Source organism: Rhinolophus hipposideros, assembly GCF_964194185.1.
Source record: "Rhinolophus hipposideros genome assembly, chromosome: 8".
Lineage (NCBI taxonomy): Eukaryota > Metazoa > Chordata > Mammalia > Chiroptera > Rhinolophidae > Rhinolophus > Rhinolophus hipposideros.
Window position 1 is genome coordinate 60,688,399 of NC_138054.1, and position 20,606 is coordinate 60,709,004.

The 20,606-nt window shown below is 35.4% G+C and overlaps 1 protein-coding gene across 3 annotated transcripts in view; it reads left to right on the forward strand.

The window, feature by feature from the left end:
* The window catches only part of AGBL4 (AGBL carboxypeptidase 4), a 1,079,895-nt gene that overhangs the window by 437,929 nt on the left and 621,360 nt on the right, over nucleotides 1–20,606 (forward strand). For all 3 annotated transcript variants that reach the window (XM_081055075.1, XM_081055074.1, XM_081055076.1), the window contains one exon: nucleotides 16,072–16,166. In XM_081055075.1, the coding sequence (XP_080911201.1) occupies nucleotides 16,072–16,166 (95 nt within the window). The remainder of the gene's footprint in view (nucleotides 1–16,071; nucleotides 16,167–20,606) is intronic.

The window sequence follows — 20,606 nt, forward strand, 5'->3', positions numbered from 1 at the left end:
AATAATTTTTCTGCCTCTTCCTGTCTTCTTCTGGGAATCTATAATGCAAATGTTATTCTGCTTGATGTTGTCTTATAGGTCTCTTAAACTATTTTCATTTTTTCTTTTTTCTTTTGGTGAGTTCTACTGTCCTGTCTTCCAGCTCACTGATTCTTCTGCTTTATGTAATCTACTGTTGACCCCCATAGTGTATTTCTCAATGTAGTTATTGTACTCTTCATCTCTATGACTTCTGTTTGGTACTTTCTTATATTTTTCTATCTTTTTGTTGAAGTTCTCACTATGTTCATCCATTCTTCTCCCAAGTTTTGTGAGAATCTTTATAATAATTACTTTGATCTTTATTAGGTAAATTATTTATCTCCATTTCATCAAGGTATTTTTCTGGAGTTTTATCTTTTTATTATTATTATTATTATTATTATTTGCTTGGAACATACATGTACTCCTTTGTTTCCTCATTTTGCTTGATGCTTTGTGTTTCTTTCTATATATTAGGTGAAACACTATCCCAGTCTTGAAAGAGTGGCGCTGTGTAGGAGATGAAACTTATTGTTTAACCTTGCACTAGTTCTTAGGTGTCTCTTGAAATGTCTCTCTAATTGTTTCATACCTGTGGAGCCCGAAAATGAAATTCACCTTGGCCACCAGAGCCTGGCATTGAACAGGCATCGCGCCTGTGTCAGCTGCACACACCTACTAGCTTTGGTGGGGCCATGGGATTGGCATGGGTGGTGGGATGTTCACCTTCTGCTTCTGGCTGGGCTGCAGAAATGACATCTTCTTTCAGTGCATTGATGTGGATATTTTTTACTGACAAATCTTTCATTTCTCTACTTCTTTCTTCTTCTGTATCTAATGTATTATTAAAACCTATTTGTGAAACTGAAATAGGTTATTTCAGTTATTAAATTTCTGTTTTTCTAGATTTCCACTTGCATCTTTATCTATATTTTAGTTCTCTGTAAATTTTTCTGTCTTTTCTCTATTTTTTTAAATAGTTGTAATTATTTTGAACTCTTTATTGATGCCTGAAATATTTGGATAAGATATGAGTCCGGTTTCCTTTTTTTCCTTTCTTTTTCATCATTTGTTTCTATTTCTTGACATGTTTGGTAAATTTGGTTGATGCAGGATATTTTGTTTGAAAAATGTAGATGCTTTTATTGATATTATTTTCCCCTGTGAAGATTTATGTTCTTCAAGCAGACAGATAACTTTTGGGAAGATCATCTTTATCCAGTCAAAACTAAATTTCAGATATTCAAATTCAGGTGTATGTTTGACTTGCCTTTAGTGCAAGGGCATAGCTCTTCTGGTATCTCAAATAATATGGAATGTTTACCTAGGTTTTTAAACTTGATGGGACCAGAACTCCACACTCGTTTTCTGTAGCACTGTGTGACTGTTGAAATCTCCATTTATCATTTTAACTTCCTTGATGCTTCTTTCTACTTAGTTTGTTAGCATCTCACCATGTATATGAGCATCTTAGAATTTTGCAAATGACTTGACGGAAAATTGTGCACAGAATTTTGATCTCACTTTCCTATGGCTTCTTTAATTCTCAACTGCTTTGGCAGCCAGCCCTGTAAGCCAATTTTTCTATTTTGCCAAGCTCAGATTCACCAGATTCAACAAATGCTCTCTGTTGGATCTAAAATTCACTTAAATTTTGGCCTGGTAATTTCTTAATATTGTGTTAGTTCTTCCACGTACTTACATAGTTTCAAGAGTATTTAAAGTTGTTTTATGAATTAGGAACAGGCCAATCACCCACTATATTACCACTTCTCTAGTGTCTTTTGCATAGTATCATATCCATAGTCCTTTTTTTGAGACATATCTCACTGGGCCCATTGAAGGGAAAAGACAAAATCTTTCCATTTGAGTTACCAAGTGTCAAATAGAAAAAAGCACCGACTTTGGAGCTAGACAAAACGAGACCTGAGTTTCATTCTGTTTCATCTATGTAAACTATATCATCTTTAGAAACTAAATTAAAAAGTTTGACTCAATTTTTGACATTTGACTACTAGTACCTTTCAAGACCCACTCTTTCTGCCCCCTCCTTGCCCACATGTGAGCAAGCCGACAAGAAAGCATAGATACTGCCTTCTTTAGCCCTGGCAGGAAGAGCACCACACATGCTCTGATTTGTATATGTGACAATTCTCAACCTTGCCCTAGCCCCTAACCAGCATAAAACTTCAAACAAGCCTCATTTCCTGCGCTCTCAAGTCATTTTCAGACCAGTTTGAGGGACTTGTACCCTTCCCAGAAATCCTCATTATGTGAGTAATAAACCTTTTCATACCCTTTTCATGCATGTATGGCATCATCGTCCTCAACATCTGAACCAAATTTGTCCATCCGCTCTCTGAAGTGGGACGAAACAGAAAGTTATTTGATCTTATAGTTTTCCTCATATTATTATCTTAATCTGTAAAATGAAAAATAATATTCACCTGTAAGATTTTTTTAAGGGTTAGAAATAACACAATAACACAATATAAAAGTACCTGGCCATTTCTTAGGAACTTAGTAGATGTTCAACAAATTATATATAAAATAATAATTTTAATCCAAACAAACCATAGACTATCTTCCACTCTGTCCCCTAATCCTTAATTATTCAAGTTATCTTCATAATTCTTATTACTATCTGATACTATGTTACAAATTTATTTATTTAATTATGTGGTTTTTTTTGTTTCCCCCACTGACATGTTAGCTCTATAGTGACAGGAACAATGTATGTTTTGTTTATCTGTATGACCCCAGCACATAAAACAGTTTTGGGTAAATATGCAGAGTTCAATGACTGTTTCTTGAAAGAATAAAGGGATGAATCAATCAGATGTGTAGAACCTATACTCTTTCTTTTCACTCCTGACGGGACTTACCTGTGTTACTTTGTCCAAACTCCTCTGTCCGTGACTCTGGCCCTGAGTCAGTTATCTTAATTTTAGAAATGGGAAAATATGGGATCAGAGATAGGAAGTCATCTTCTTAAGGCCAAATCAGTCAGTGACATAAACCAGGAGGAGAAGACAGATCTCCTCTCTGAATCCAACTTTCTTCCCACTCCACCTTCTTCCATCCCCCACCCAAAGGTAGGCATTTTCCCATAATGCTTTCTCTGTTTGTTTTCAAAGTCCACTGAATGGTGTTCAATAAAGCAAACACTAATCTTTAGTACAAGTCAACCTTTTCCTAATTGATTTTTCTCATTTTTCAACAGATTTGTAATTGTCAATTTACTTGCTGAGTTGAAGGCAGCACCTGGGTTTGTCATTCTAACCCTTGGAGTAATTTCACTCCACCTTGTAAGACAGGTTCCTACACTTGTATTATTCTCTGTTGGCATTGTCTTTTCAATCAATCAGTCATGAAAAATTCATGTCCAAGGTAAAGCCCTAGTGAACCACTCGGAGAAAAATGTGATTATCTTTAAACAAAGGGGAGATCTTAGTGTTCTCTGAAATTCACTGGAGAGAGCAGCCTTTAATAAGGAAACATTTTATCTGCTGTTTGCAATCCACAAGATACTCCCGCTTTTTCCATTTAAAATTGATCTCTTCCAATTCTCGTGTTTCAAAACTACTATCAAGTGAAACTCCATGAATGTGGATTCTAATAATTTGAAATTCATAAAAGCTCAACCTGGGCCTTACATGAGTTATAAAAAATGTGTCAGCTAAACATTGAAGGGTAATGTTGCAAATATAATTAGGATAATGTTTCATCAAGTTTTCCAAACATGTTTATTTCATGTTGAAATTATAATTTTTTTATTTGTTTATTGAATTGCCCTCTAATTGTAAAGAGTGACTGGTTCCTTCCTCAGATGGCCTGAATCTTAGCTATGGCTCCCGACTGAACCCTCATATTCGTTCTGGCCCTGACTCCAACATGGGCCTGTGTACTGCCCTGTATTGGCTGGAGACTGAACCTAGACCTCTATCTTACCAGTAGCTCATAAGCAGTTATCATTGGTCTCAGGAGAATTGGATGACAGAATATGTTTGGCTTAGTATAACCCTTCCTCCAGCTGGCAAACAATTCCAAGTACCTGGTCTGATAGCAGTTAGTGGCTTAGTCTCTGCCCTGGAAAGCAGTACCATAAAGCTATGCTGAAGAACAATCATCCCGTAATTCCCAGGTGCAGGTGCGTTGAGAAAAGGAAAGACCTTTTCTAAGCAAGTGCTGTCCTCTCTGTTAGAATTATAGCTGTACAGTTTGCTATTCATCAAGAGCTTTTTATAAAAAATCTTTGTCTTCAGAGGCAAATTGAAACTGTGGATCTTTTTAGTATTGCATATAAATTTGCAACATGATTTTAAGTGGGAGGAGAGGTGTTTGCTACTTCTTTGTTTAGCCTAGATTGTCCAGTACTGAGAAGAGGGATGCAATATGTTTTTTCTATAGAGCTGTAACTTATGAGTCACATAAAACTGATTTTAGATCCTGGTTCTACCACTTGTCAGCACTGTGCTGTTGGCAAGTTATTTAATTTCAGTGAGAGCTTCAGTTTCCTATTCTGTAAAATGGGACTATTAAGACCTTTCTCTCTATAATTGTTGTGATTATTAAATGATATTTTTAAAGGTAAACTTTCCAGTATATAATAAGGACTTAATAAAAAAAACAGAACCATAGAAACCTATATCTTGAAGCTCCTAGAACCCTCAGAAAAGTGTTTGCTTTCGCTATCTAGCTGAAGATTGCACCTTTAGATAGGTTACGTATTACCATTCTGAGTTTATGGATGGTTAACTGATGTAAAATAAAGCACACTAAAGTTTACAAAGATAGTGAGAGATGGGTACAAAATTTGAACTCAGGGTTCTGCCTCCTAAGACTAGTATAATCTTGTCCAACTTTTTCACTTCACAGGCAAGAGAAAGAAACTGACATTGCTTTATAACATACCTTGTCACCTCTCATGAACCCAGCCATACTGCACAATTCTGAAGGGCAGGAACTGATCTTATCCCCACTACATAAAGTTAGAGAGTAAAAATCTAGGGAAAAAATTGATTAAAAAGTACATAGTAGTATGACCCAGTTTAAATAGTATTTTAACAATAAGTAGACATAATATTTAAGGAAGAATGAACTTGCATTAAAAATTCCAAATATAATGAAAAAAATCAAAGACAGTTTAATACAAAGAGTATGACTATAATTTACAATGTGAAATAAATTGCTTAAAACATTTTTAAAATTTATTTTATTTTCCTTTAAAATTTTCCCCCAGATTTATTGAGCTATAACATTGTATAAGTTTAGGGTGTACGAAGTGTTGATTTGATACACTTATGTATTGCAAAATGATGACCACCATAGTGTTAGCTAACACCTTTATCACGTCACATGGTTCTTCTTTGTGGTGAGAACATTTAAGATTTACTCTCTTTGCAACTTTCAAGTGTATAATACAGTATTATTAACTATAATCACGATGCTGTATGTTAGATCCCAGAGATTATTCTTCTCATAACTGAAAGCTTTCCTGTTTGAACATCATCTCTGATCCCCACCCCAGGTAACCACCATTCTAGTCTCTGGCTTCTGAGTTTCGCTTTTTTAGATTCTACATGTGATTTCCCCCCTTTTTATTAGTGTTTTCTCTTTCTCTCTCTCTCTCTCTCTCTCTCTCTCTCTCTCTGTCTTTGCATAGTTTGATCACTGAAGGATACTTAGTACTATATTATTTGGCTATTTCTAAATTACAAGCACCCAAAATTCAGCTTAGAAGAATACGCATTTATTAATGCTCATGAGTCCTTGGGTTGGCTGGGTGGTTCTTCTGTATTGGTGGTCAGCTCTGGATTAGGCAGATAATCTCCTGATTTAGGCTAGGTTTCCTCTTATGTTTGCAAGTCAGCTGTCTGTAGGCTGGTCTAGGACATCTTCAGCTGGAACAGCTGGGTTCTCTTCAGTGTGGTCTTTCATCCTCTGTCAACCTACCTTGGATTTAATCTTGGATTTAGGATTTCAAGAGAGAACATGGAACTACACAAGGTTTCTTTGACTCGGAACTGGTATACTATCACGCCCACCGATTTCTATTGGCCAAAGCCAAAAACAAGGTGAACCCAGATTGGAGAGGCTTATCTTTTGATGTGAGGAGCAGCAAAATCATACTACAACGAATGAGGATACAGGGTGGAAAAAGAATTGTGAAAAATTTTGCAATCAATCTACACATATGATGTATGTATTTCTAAGACAGATAGGTATCAAGTGTCTCATCAAGGAAAGGTTGTGCTGAGATTAAAGAAGATAATCCAGGCATCAAAATCATTCCCCATATTATAATAAAAGCAAGTAGAATACAAACCTATCCAGAAGTGAGTAGTATTGTGGGTCTAACCAGGTATGATAAGTCTGCGTCAAGAGCGATACTGAATGAACAAATAAGGGCAGGATTATTGGTTTTGCCTAAGTATGGAAATCTATGTATTCCCGTTAGAGAATTTCAGAGGCATTGAAAAAAAACCCATGTTTCTCTCCCCTGTACCTGATGAGTAGCCCATATAATAAATAAAAAATGTGTATACACCTGTTTGCCTCACTTGTCTATTACCTCTGTAGCACCTCTGGGTAAGGGAGATATGGAGTTCGTAAATGTAGCAATCTCACTCTCGGCACATTGTAGGTTGTCCTGGGATTGGAGCCGTCCAGGAGCTGGTAATCTATCCATTCTCCTTGACTTTTCCATCACCCTGGGAGAACAGGATGTCAAATTTGGGGTGCTCTTTCCAAAACCGAGATCTGAATCTTTCACACCTAGACTTAAAATTCTTTAACAGCCCCTTCATATTGCTTTCAGTAAAAGTGAAAACTCCTTTACATGGCTCACATAATCTTTTAACGCCACAGTCTCATCTCTTACCCCATCTGGCCACTGCATTCTTTGCTTTATCCACAGGAAACAACTTGTAATTCCACAAACCACTCAACCTTTGTTTTGTTGCTCCCTCTGATTGTAATGTCTTCCAAGCTTTCCCTTCTGCTTGGCGAGTCCTTATTCATCAGTAAAGATACAGCTTTCTTTCCACTAGGCTACCTCAGCATTGTGTGTGTGTGTGTGTGTGTGTGTGTGTGTGTGTGTGTGTGTGTGTGTTTTACATGTTTATTTCCTCCCTTAAGTAGTTCCTTAAGAGGAAAGGGTCTTACTCATTTCTATAATCCCAGCACATAGAAGAATAGGAGTCCTATAACTGTTTATTAAGTGAAATGATTTAATGAATATTTCCTTGAATGAACAAATAAATGAATGAATGAATGACATTTAGAACAAAACTTTCTGTAAGAAGTGTTGTCAGATTGAGGAAAAGAGAGGCATTTTTTGTTTGTATGTTGGTGGATATTTATTCTGAGTTACAGGGAGAAGAAAGAGTTCCCTGAAAGATCTTATTTTAATTCTGTCACGTTGCTAATGCCTTTGTTTGATATGCTAAATTTCCCTTGATGAGAATGTTTTGCTGCCTTCTCACAAGCTTTCAGTGAGGGACAGGAATCTTACAACGTGCAATCTGTAAGCTATTTTTTTTATGATCTCTATCAGACTGCATTATCCGTGTGAAGATTTTAACAATTTCCAGTTAACCAGACACAGGTGCAGCTGATTAACAGACTTTTCTGGTTCCTGGGACTCCTGAGTATCAGCTTATAATAGATAAGGATTCATTTTTCACAAAGTGATTATCTACATGCCAGACTTCATGCTTTTGATATATGAGGTCCAGGATTTCCTGGCATTATTTGAGGAACTTGAGTGGTAACCTATATATGCATGAACATATATATTTAGACATGTGTATAGTCTTTTAAGGTTACCTGATCACATTGTCTTGGCAATTAAATTTAATCCTAACAATAACTCTACCAAATAGGTATGATTTTTCCTCTTTATAGATGAGGCAAACAAGGCTCAGAAAGATGATAAAACATGGTCAAAGTTACACAGGAAGAAGTAAGCTTAGCACTCCAATATTTCTTTCCACAACGTTGAGAAATCAGGTTCAGAGCCAGCAGTATAAAAACATGGAATATGGCTTTGAAGGAAAAGTAGCTGATTTGAGTGGAAGAAAAAAAGAGATCTAGATTTTATTCCCAACTCAGCCCCACCTTACCTATATCATCTTTAATATGTCGTGACGTCAAGGCCAATTCACCCTAAATTCCTGGGCTGTCCTACCCAAGTCACATTAACCTGGCTACCTGGTGGCTAATGACTGGAACCAAGCAGCTTTCTCCCATTGTGTCAAAAACTTGTCTACATTATCAGAATAGGTGAGTAACAAGAGGTTGTCTCGAAAGGAGTTACTGACATCAGTCATGAAAGCTACTCATGCTAACTTAAGGAATCAAATGCACATTTACATTTAAATATATTAATAACTATTAGTAGAATAAACTAGGATGAATGATTTATAAATTACTAAAGAAAGAAGGAAAAATACAAGAAAGATTTCGAGGAATTGTTGTGAAATATACCAATTAAAAAAAATTGTAGGGAAGCATAAATAAAATGAATCACGAAAGAAAATAAACAATAAAAGACAAAAAAAATCACTAGATGTGAAGCCATATAAAATGGTAAAAGGAGAACACTGACCAGAGATTTGCCTAATGTAAATTGAAACATATCCTAAAACTACAATTAACAAAACAGTGGCTGACTCTCACTAGAATAAATACACGGATTAGTGAAGTGGAAGTCCAGACATAAACCTAAGCATATAAAAATTTATTATATGGGAAAAGTGGCATTTGAAATTAGAAAAGAAAGAGATGATTTATTCAATAAAATATCGGAACAACTTGTTAACCAATTGGAAAAAATGTTATGCTACTCCATATTTTACACTAAAATCCTAATGAATTAAAAGCATTTAAACTTTTAAATTAGGAGAAGTTTTCCAATAGACATAAAACAATATAAAAACACTCAGGGATCTACAACTAAGATGAAGCAGATGTTAACATTTTGTCATCCTTTAGATTCTGCTTTCTTTTATTGATTTTGATAAATATAACATTACAGGTACAGCTAAACCCTTCTCTCTTTTTCTTTCCCTTTCTCCCAGAAATAACCATAGTCCTGAAATGAATGGGTATTATTCTCATGTGTGATTTTATACTTTTATTGTACTTGCATCTATTACATTAAAATATACTGTTACTTTCTGTTATAATGCTTGCCTTCTTCATTAAACATTGTTCTGTGGGTTTATCTGTATTGATAAATGTTGCTCTAGTTCATTCATTTTAGATGCTGAATAGTAGTCTATTGTGTTAATGAACAACAATTTATTCTCACTCTTAGTTAAATGGTTTTAGTTTGTTTTGCTATTACAAATGAACAGTGCTACAATGAACATTGTTGTATGTCTCCTTATGGAATGTGCAAAAATGTCTTAGAAGAACACATAGAAGTAGAATTGCTGGATTATAGGCTGTAAGCATCTTTACCTTTTATTGTCAAGTTTCCCTTGACAAAGAGGCTATTCTATTTTACATGCTCACCAGCGATGTTCAAAAATCACTGTTTCCTACATAATTCCGAGCACTTGGTGTTTTCAGATTAATTACCAAGACTTGGTATTTTCAGGTTTACTAATGTTTTGCTATTCTGATTAAGAAATGTTTTTCATTATTTTCTTAATTTACATTTCCTCAGTTACTAGTGGGGATCAACTCTTCACGTATTTATAAACCTTTCTTCTATAGTTTGTCTGATTATATCCTTTGTCCATTTTCTATTGGATTGCCATTCTTTTGTATTTTGATTTATAGTAGTTCTTCGTAGGTTATGTATTAGTCCTTTTCCATTATAAGGGTTATGCATGTCTTCTTCATTCATTGGTTTGTCTTTTCATTTTTTTATGACCTATTTTGATATAACTTTTTTTATAAAGCTGTCAAATATATCTATGTTTCCCTAAATGGCTTATGCTTCTGATGCTTTGTCTAAAATATCCTTATATACCCCAAGGTTGTAAAATAATCTGCTGTGTTTCACTTTGTGCATTGTATTCTTTAATTCATTTGGAATTAATTTCTGTGTTCAGTATGAGGTAGGGAATCTTAACTTGATGTTTTTTCCATGTAGGTGACTCATTGGCTCAGCACCATTCACTGACAGTTCGACTTTTCAACCTGATCTACCATGTTATCTCTGACACAGTCTGTTCTTAGGCCCCCTGTTCTGATACACTGGCACATCTCTGTAAATCTGTATCAGTGCTTTAATTACTAAAACGTTGTAAGTCTTGTTATCTGTTAAGACTGTCTTTGCTATTTTTTGTCTTTGCATTCCCATATAAATTTTACTATCAGCTTATAAAATTTTACACACACACACACACACACACTCACATACCTGCTGGGATTTTAGTGAATTACACTGATTCCAATAACGAATCTTCAAACTATGAATATATTTTTCCCATTTATTTAAGCCTCTGATTTGTCTCAGTCATGATATCAGAGTGTGTATCACTTTTAAATATTATTTTCTAATTAGTTATTGCTAGTATATAGATATATAGTTGATTTTTAATATTGACTTTGTATCGATGAATTCTAATAGCTTGTAGATTATTTTGGGGTAGTCTACATACATAATCATGTTGCCTTGTTGCATTGGCTAGAACCTCCAGTATAAATTTTAACAGGAATGGCAATAGCAATAACAGGCATTCTTTTCTTGTTCCCAAATTCAGTGGAATGTTTTAAAGTTTTCGTGATTAAGCATGATGTTGCAGTTGGTTTCTTTTTTTTTTTCTTCAGCTAGATATCCTTTATCAGATTAAGATCGTTCCTATAATCAGTTTTCTAAGAGTTGGTTATCATTGTTACATTTTATGAAATGATTTTTCTTCACCTTTTGATATAAACTAATATATAAATAGTATATTGTAATGATTAATTTTAGAATTTTAAAACAAGCTTGCATTGTTCTCTTTCCCACCCCTACTAGATTTAATTTGCTAGTGTTTTGTTTAGATGTTTGAGAAAGATATTTTCTTGCAATTTCATTTTCAGATTTCATTATCGAGGTTGTATGGGTCACATAAAACAAGTTGGAAAATATTCTCTCACATTCAATTATCTAGAATAATTTGTGTAAGACTGGTGTTTTGTCTTCTCTTAGTGGAAGGCTAAACCAGGGAATTCATCTGGGCCTGGCATTTTCTTTGCAGGAAAAGTTTTAATATCTTCAATTACCTTTATAAATTTAATAGAACTACTCAGATTTTGTGTATCTTCTATCAATTTTGGCAAGGTATTCTCTGTTTTTCTACGAATTTGTCCTTTTCCCCTAATTTTTCAAATTCATTGCATAATATCTTTTTATTATAATAAACTTTTAAATCTTTTTCATGTTTATAGTTGTGTTCCATTTTTTATTTCTGATATGAGTAAATTGTGCTTTCTATATATTTTTCTTGATTATTGGTCCTTTGTTTTATAGGTTCATTGTTGAAATCTGCATGTTGTTCGTGAAATCCACTAACTTTCTTGGACTATTTATTCTAAAATTTTTCTTCAGTTTCTCTTTTATTTTATATGTAGACAGTCATATCATCTGTGAATAATGAGTTTTACATCTTTCTTTTTAATCCACATACTTTTTACTACCTCTTTTTATTTTATTGCATTAGAATTTTCAGTATGATGTCAAATAAAGCAACAATAGTGGCAACCTGTTGTTTCCTGGCTTTAAAAGGAATATTTCTTACATTTCATTATTAAGTATGATTGCTGTAAATTTTTAGTAGATACCTTTCATAAGATAAAGGAAGTTCTCTTCTAATTCTAGCGTTCAAATATTAATTTTTTTTAATGAATGTTGAATTTTATTGGATGTTTTTACTACATTTGTTGATAATTTAGTATTTCTCAATTAATTTGTTAATATGATGACTTACATTATAGCTCTTTTTGATGTTGAATTATCCTTCCATTCCTGGGATATTTTTCACTTTGAACTGATATACTTTGTGTGTGTGTGTGTGTGTGTGTGTGTGTGTGTACGCGCGTGCTAGATTTGGATTGGTAATGTTAATATTTATTTAGTTTTCAATAAATGTTTATAACTGACATGGGCTATACTGTTCCATTCTCCAGTGTTCATTCCTATTTTTGCTTCAAGTTTATAATGCTCTCATAAAATAAGTTGGGTAGTTTTCTATCTTTTTTTTCTTAATTTCACTTAAAATCTTAATTTTTATGAAAATAAATACATGTATGTAATTTAAAAAGTCAAATAATACTACAAAGGGCAAAAGAAAATAGCCATCTTCTTACTCCCCCACTTTTGATTCCTGCTTCTTAAATTAAGGATTAGCAAATTTTTACTGAAAAGAACAAAGAAGGAAGTAATTTAAGCTTTGTGGGCTATCAGATCTCTGTCAAAACTACTCAACTACTGTTATGTTACAAAAAGCAGCCATACGACAACACATAATGAATGAGCATGGTTTTTTTGTTTGTTTCTTTTTTACAAAACAGATAGCAGGCAGGATTTGACATCATCTTTGCAGCAATCAGTTATATTTCTTTCCATTATTTCCTCTGATATTTTATATTTCTAAATAAAATTTCTGTACTGCTATTCTCTATTTTAGTTTTATGTATCATTTATCAATTTTGTATTATGAAGATGATGATTAAATTCTTTTAACAGTTCAACTACATAATACAAGCACTTCTCTTTCCCCATATTTATATCACTATTTTTGTTATTAATATTCATGCTTTTCTTCGTTGTGAATTGGTAAATGTTAATATAGATGAGTCTTGTGTTATATGACTAAGTTTTTTTCTTCGACAACTACCCCACCTGCCTCCTGCCTTCTACTAATGGTTGCTTTGTTTTTATGTTAAATTTGTTCTCCATACATCTATTGCAAAATGCCTCTGTTTTCAGAGTCCGTTTTTCTCCCCTCCTATTTCTTTGCTTGGTTTTGTTGGTCTCTGCTTCTATTAGGTGTCTTTCATCATTAACAGATTAGCATTAAAATTTGAAATGGAGACTCTAAATGCATGTGTCGAGCATGCCATCAGAGAGGCAGCCATTTCATTTGGGGAGAGTCTCCTATATCTGTATTATTCATAAATCTTTTATCTTCGACCAGGAGTTGTTTTTCCCATAAAAGCATTCTCTTACCTCCTGACTCTATAGTCAGGATAATAAGCTTGACTAGCAGAATTCTGGATTTTGAATCCAGAATCTCTGTGCTTCTAGCTCTCCAGAGAATGAGCCTCTATAGATCCCATCACAATGGAGAAAGAGTCCTGGTCACTTGGGTGGTTGGTGTGAGGGAAAGAATCTGGGGACTTAACTTCTCTTTATAAGGACATTGGACTTGCCCTGCCTGACACCCCAACTTTCAGAGATACCAAATTCTTCTGTTGTTTTGTGTCTCTGGGATTCTGTGATGGGAATTATTTTTGTTTCTTAACTTTTTAAGTTGAGTCCTTAGCACTTTCTTTTTCAGTTTTTCTTCTTTTCTAGTACATTTACATAAGGCTATAATTTAATGTGTCTGCGTACTGCTTTTTTCTGCATGCCACAAATTCTGATCCATAGTGATGAATCAGTCACCCAATTCTAAATATTTTCTAATTTCTATCATTATTTTTTCTTTGATACATGAAAAATTAAGAAGAATGTATAAACATTTGGTACACAGAAAGTGCTTAAAAGTTGTTTGCTCTTATTAAGTTATTGTTACCATTACCTCATGGATGCAATTTCTTGTGATGCATTTTGAGTAAATAAACTGATAATTAAGTGTGAAATATGGAAAGTCAAGATTTCCTGCACTGCTACTTCCAAAAGCCTTTGGTTCTCACAACCACATGCTGCCTTGATAAATTGGCTGGAAAACATATATAAAAAAATGCATGACTGGAGAATGGTAAGAAATGGTGTTCTTTTTGCATGCAGTGTCATAGAGAAAGTGTGATCTTTATGGTCAAAACACCTAAGATTGAAGTCCTAGCTCTACCAGTTAATAGTTCTTGGATTTTGGGGGGACAAGCCAGTAAGCCTTTATTAGCTTTAATTTTCTCATATCTAAACTTGGGCTAAAATAAATGACTTTTGTTTATGGGTGGAGATACTAAAAAATATAGCATATTTAAAATCTTGGGAAATTTTCCTGGCGTGGAATAGGATATTAATAATCAATAATTGTTCCACTTTCTCATTTATTTATTCCAGCCTCACATCTGCCCATTATTTCTGTACTAGATATCCCCCTGCATTTAACATTAATCTAGATCTTGAAAGGGCAGTGGGGCTTCCAGATTCACTGGAAATAGATCTGACACCTAGAATCTCAGAAAGAGAAAGGGGCTGGGGTTAAGCCCTGTAAGGTTCAAAGGCCATTTGCCCCCTTGATACTGATTTTCTTAAGTCAGACAGTAGCCAAGGCCCTGGGAGGAGTAATTGAACTGACAACAGGCAGGTCCAGGGTATTAATAATGGACTAGCCTTGGACATTCTTGATGACTTACTTTAATGACCAGAAGGGAGGTCTGAAACTGAAATGCCTGGACATGGGGTCAATGACTGCGTCTCTGAGGAGAAAGGAAGTGTGAGTTATTCCCAAGAGCTTGTTTCATAGAACAGAACATTTTATGGTAGTTTCCCATGTGAGGTCAGAGGAAATGCTTTTGATATTTTCTTCAGGTAAACAAAACTTTAAAGGCTTGAAAAATGGCCATTATACTTATTTTTGCCCTTATTTTGGAAAACAGATTTGGTTAGAGTTATGGAATTTTGTGACCTTAGTGAGTAACTTACTTGTCTTTTTTATCCCCTGCATTCAGATATCAGCTCCTCATCTGTTAATTGCATGACTTTAAACAAGTTTGTTAACATCTCTGAGCCTCAGTTTCCACATCTATAAAATGGAGATGTTAATATTTTTATTGTAGTATAGGATGATATTTAAAACATTATAAAAGTGTATAAAATAAATACCTGGTATTTGATATTATATAGTACGTCACACAATAAATATTTGCTCAAGGAAATAATACATGAATTTTGGTGTTTCCCGCTCCCTGTCTCTGGATAGAAAAGCTAGTCCATGGTAACCTCTTGAGAGCTTTCCATTTTCTCCATTACTCTGGCTGTCCTCGTCCTCTATCTTTTGGACTATTTCAGGGGTCATTTATGTCCTTTAACACCAATTCTCTTCTCTTTCTCAATATCTACTCCCCAGATAAGACAAAGTTCTTTATTAAAAGAACGATACTACTACCCTCCTAGAAGGGCTTTAGTCATCTAGAACACCCCACTCCCCCATTTTAAATGTGAGACCCAGAGAGGAAAGAAACTTACCCAAGTATCGATGCCCCTATAAGTTGATGCTGAAATTAGTGTTGATCCCAGTATTCCTGGCTCCTAGCAGAAGGTAACAAAGGGGGTGCAGAAGAGGATACATATCCTCCAATCCAAATGGGTACCGAGCAGATGCAGAATTTTTGAACTTCAATTTTACACTCAGTTATTATCTTTAGTTTGTTGAGCTTCAAATGGACTACTGTCGCTGTAATGATATTATTCATTTCTGTGCAAATTCTGTGTCAGCCTAGTGAGATGGCACAATTAATAATAATAGCCAAAGCTTATATAGCATTCACTATGTACCAGGTATATTTCCAAACATTGTATGTATATTAACTTATTTTATTCTCATCAGTAACCCTAGGTGCCATTATTATTCCCATTTTTCAAGTGAGGAAACTGGGACCCAGAAAGGGTTAATAGCTTGGAAAGGGTCACACAGCTTGAGGATGGTAGAGTGGGATTAAATCTCAGGCTTCCATGTTCCAGAGTCTGTGCTGTTAACTACTCCGCTAAGCTGGAACAAACACGTTGAATTTCTGTTGGCACCATTGCTCACTCAACTTTTGGCAGCTAGTCCATATGGATTCCTTTAATCTTGCTTATTGTTTCTAGTTCTACCTATCAGGAAGTGGTATCTTGCATAGCATAGTCTTCTGATAATCTTCTCCCTCTTTCTTTTTCAGAGAATCATTTTCAACATTGTTAACTTCAGCAAAACCAAGAGTCTTTATAGAGATGGAATGGCCCCTGTGGTGAAATCTACCAGCAGACCAAAATGGTAAGTGACCCACAGAATGGGACCTCTTTCTGGTCAGAGAATTTGACCAGGGCTCAAGTTCATCTGCTGTTTGGATAGGGCTTAGCTTCACTGGCACTGAGAAGAATGGGTTTCTGGATGACCTTTGGCTAGGCTCCATGTACTGCTTTTTGAGAATGTTGGCATAGAGAACACGGTTCAATGTTTGGAGTGACCAACATTCTATTATGAGGGAAGGTACACTCTGTTATTTGGTTAAATTCCTGTCCTGTTTGCCTGTCATGTATCTTTTGGAAGCTTAATTAAAGTTCATTCTGGTTTTTTGTTTTTGTTTTTGTTTTTTCAGCCTGAGCACAGATGTTGTGCTGTCACCTAGGAGGGCATTGAGAACTATAATTTAGTAGATTTCCTTGCTTTGCTTGGTTTTTGAATAGGTGTTGTGTGTTTTGTGGATGTTAAAGTTCTGTTTGTCCCATTGTTATAGTGAGGATGAGCGCTGGATAGGATTGATTGCTCAATTATAGTAATAAGGATGATGATGCTATTGATGTTGATAATATTGATAATAATGAAAACTACTCTCACTGACTTAGGGCCCATTCTTTTTCAGATGTTTTACATTTGCTGTTATTACTCTCATAGCATTTTTGCAAGGGAGATTTGACGTATCTATATAATAAAGATGAAGAAATTGAGGCTAAGAGAGGTCAAGTACTTTCTAAAGACCATAGTGAAGGGAGGAATCTGTGTTTTTTATTACCCCATACTGCCATACAAACTGATTATTTTGTTCATCCAGCTATTCATTTATTCATTCAACAAATATTTGAGTGCACCAAAACAAGAGTTTTTAAAAACAGAAACTTAGTGTTATTCATCTATCACACAGTAGGTGTTAAGTGAATGCTTGTTGAACTGAACTGAGTTCATTATGAGAATTTACATGTAAAGAGCCTGGCACTTGCTAAGTGCTCAGTAAGTGTCATCTATTATTAATAGTATTATATAAAACACTATACAAATGTAAGGAATTGTTTATATTATTCTAGCTTTGATCCCTGTTCAAAATTTAATGACTAGTGAGAAGATCATCTCCAAATGTCTATATTTATAGCGAACTAGCAATTCATAAATACTGAATTGTGCTTTTGTCTATAAACGATACTTGGCAATTTTCTATAAATGCTGGGCTGAGAAGCTCAGGTTTGTAAAAAGATAGGCATTTGATGATGATAATGCAAACTGTTTATTAAAAGATAAAAATATCTTGCTGGGCCTGGTTTTTGCTTTGCTGTGTCAAGTCCACTGTGTATTCCTCGATTTCCTTTTGACAGTGGGATCTGGGCGAGGGATAGGCCTTTGCTTTGCGTCTCTGAACCCAGCACAAGTGGATAACAACAGTGCACATCTCTTTATTAGCGGGCGTCCGTGTAGACACATACTTCAGACCTTGCAACACTGTTGATCTGCTCCTGAGGGCCTTCAAAATCTCCTCGTCTTCTGGTACCGTGCTCTGTGGCGGGATCTGCACAGCAACAATAATCACCATCCCTTTTTCTCAAATGTTCTGTTTTGGAGCCCTCTCTTTTTCTGTGCTTTTGAAAATCCTTAAGCCTTAATATTTCATTTTGTTTTGTTTTGTTTCTCATGGGCCTCTCTGTCAGGACTCTTGACAAGATTTTGAGATATTAATGAGTCCTTCCATTTACATGATGATGCCTTAGAATTAAGTCAGTGCTCTCATCCAACGTTGGCATGGGCTTAGCAGCAGCCAGTATCCAGTCACGGGGTTTCCCTCATGGTCTGAAAGACTGTCAGGTGTCAGAACTGAGTTTGTTGTAGTCCATCAAGCCTATACGGCAGAAGGCAGCAGAGCAAATCAAGTTGTTGATATGTTTAATCTCTCCTATTTTTCACCTTACCAACCCCAGATCTCAGATGCAAAGCTATTCATATTTCTTCATCATCACCTTTCCGTAAGGAAACTATTTATTTCCTTAATAGGGCCACCCTGAGCACCTTAATGTGTCACACACTAGTCTAGATAGTGGGGATATATGAATATGACAGAAAAGACGTGTTCCCAAACAGAACTTCATTTTAGAATTTTATTAACTGATCTCTACAGGCCATAATTGTTACTCTCCTTGCAAAGGTATGTTCTAAAGATTCTTTCTGCCCCTTGGGTGCTTTCTGTGTAGGACTTCCTTCTATTCCTCACGTGGATTACCTGTACCAGGACCTATCTTCCGGTGGTCGTTATCTTAAATGTTTCCAGGGTAACATAAAAAGTGTGTTATGACGGTTCAGCTCTCAGAATATTAGATTTTACTGGCCCTCAGGAGTTCATCACAATTTAGGATTATAGACAATTGCCTGACTCAAGGCTGACAAATACCTTACAGATCCCAGTATTAGAATATATGCTCAAGTGTCTTCCTAATTCCACTTTCCCCAAAACCAAAGCAACCTCCGTAGCAAAAGGAGAAGGGCCAGACACTTCTTTGGTTTAGGTGCATTGGCTGTTTTAATATTCAAATAGGCCTTAGAAAAATTCTTACCTCCTGACAAACATTAAAAACCCTAATTTCCTAGATGAAATATATACCAAATGGGAAAACAAACTTTCTTCACCTTTTCAAGGGAAATAAACATTCTTCTTCACCTGTCATAGGGGGCTGTAACTGATCCCAAGCAAAGATGCCTTCAGGCCATAGCATAGGTCTGATAATTAGTTGTGGAAAGCAAATGAGTAAAAGAAGCAACTTAAAAAGCCATTATGCAAATATCTGGTCACTCAAGGCTGTTCTGCCTTGAGGAGATAACAGTCACAATACCTAGCAACAAAGTGGAGAAATTGGAAGATTCAGAAGTTTTTTTGCCCGTTTTAGCTCACTCTATTTCTAGTTACAAATTTCACTTTTTAAGGGTTGTTGGTTATTAAGACTCTGTAGCATCAAGTTTCTACAACCATAACTCATTAATATTTTTTAACATTGTCAAAGGCTGAAATTGCCATGTGCCAGGCACTGCTGAGAACTGGCATTACAAAACAGATGATAACTGTCCCCTCACCTATGCAGAAAATATTCTAAGCCTAGAATATTTACACAGCAGGTAAGTGGTGGCATTAGCCAGAGACCTCAGCGCTCCAAGCTTGCAGTCCCCCCAGAGTCCATGCTTGGGCAGTGGGCAGGAAGGGCCTCCAAGATGCAGGAATGGCATGCTGTCTCGTGACCTTGGGAAATCTGAAATAACTTCTCTGAGTGATTTGTTCATTATAGTAGATTGAGGAGCTTGGACTAAATCTTAGAGTCTGCTTCCATTTAACATATTTTTATTGAGCATCTAACTTTGTGCTAGGTCCTGGGGTCATATGTATGAATCTGATCTGAATTACATCTTTAATTTTTATTTTTTTATTTTTTAGAGGTCAAAATGAAATACAAATATAAGTAGGTACAATATAAGAAGCATTGTGCCAAGAACCATTAGGGAGATATGTAAAATGTGCTGTGGGATTAGAGAAGAGAAAGAAAATGATGCTATTAGGACAGTGGAGAGAAAAGGAGATTGGGGGCAGGTGGTATTTCAGTTAGGTCTTGAGGAAATGGGACAAGAAGAAAATTAGGGAAATGGGATTCCAAATGGAAGATATCACATGCTGAGCCATGACACCAGTTTTCTGAGCCTCAATTTCCTCACTGTAAATAATGCATAATGATACTTTCTCGCAGAGTTATTATAAGAAACAAACATGAAATGAATATGTAAACACATTTTACAGTCTCAAAGATCAGTAAATTTCCTGACTGTTTCTTTTCTTATCCTCTGTCTCACCCAAGACTGATTGGGTGATCGTTATTTCTTCCTTCCCTCCCTTCCTTCCTGTCTTCCTTCCTTCTGTTTTTCAGTAAATGGACCAGAAATTATGCACAGTTTTAGAACAAAATTGTGACAAGAGAGATGTGATCACTGTTCTCGTACAGCTAATAGTCTACTGGGCTAGACATTAAATATGTAACTCTAGTTAAGTATAATAACTGTTACAGCATGAGTAATTCAGCATGCTGTGGAAACTATTTAGCATGCTATATAGCATTTAAGACTTACTCTGCTTCAAGGATAAGAGACCTTCATTAGGCATGTAATTTATACTGAGAGTTGAAAGATGAATAGGAGTTAGATCATAACAGGTGGAGATATGTGTGAATTTGTGAATTAACACAATGTGTTTGAAGGCTAAGAGATTAGAAAGAACATTGTATTTCAATGAGTAAAGGCCACCATGATTGGAGCATGAGATTCTAGGGAGAAATTGCCTGGAGAGATAGGTAGGAGTGAAACTGATTGAACCTTGTAAGCCAAGCTAAGCAGTTGGACTTGATTCTGAGGGCGATGTAAAGACGTTAAAGGGATTAACCTGGAGCAGGATATGATCAGATGGACACTGTAGGAAGA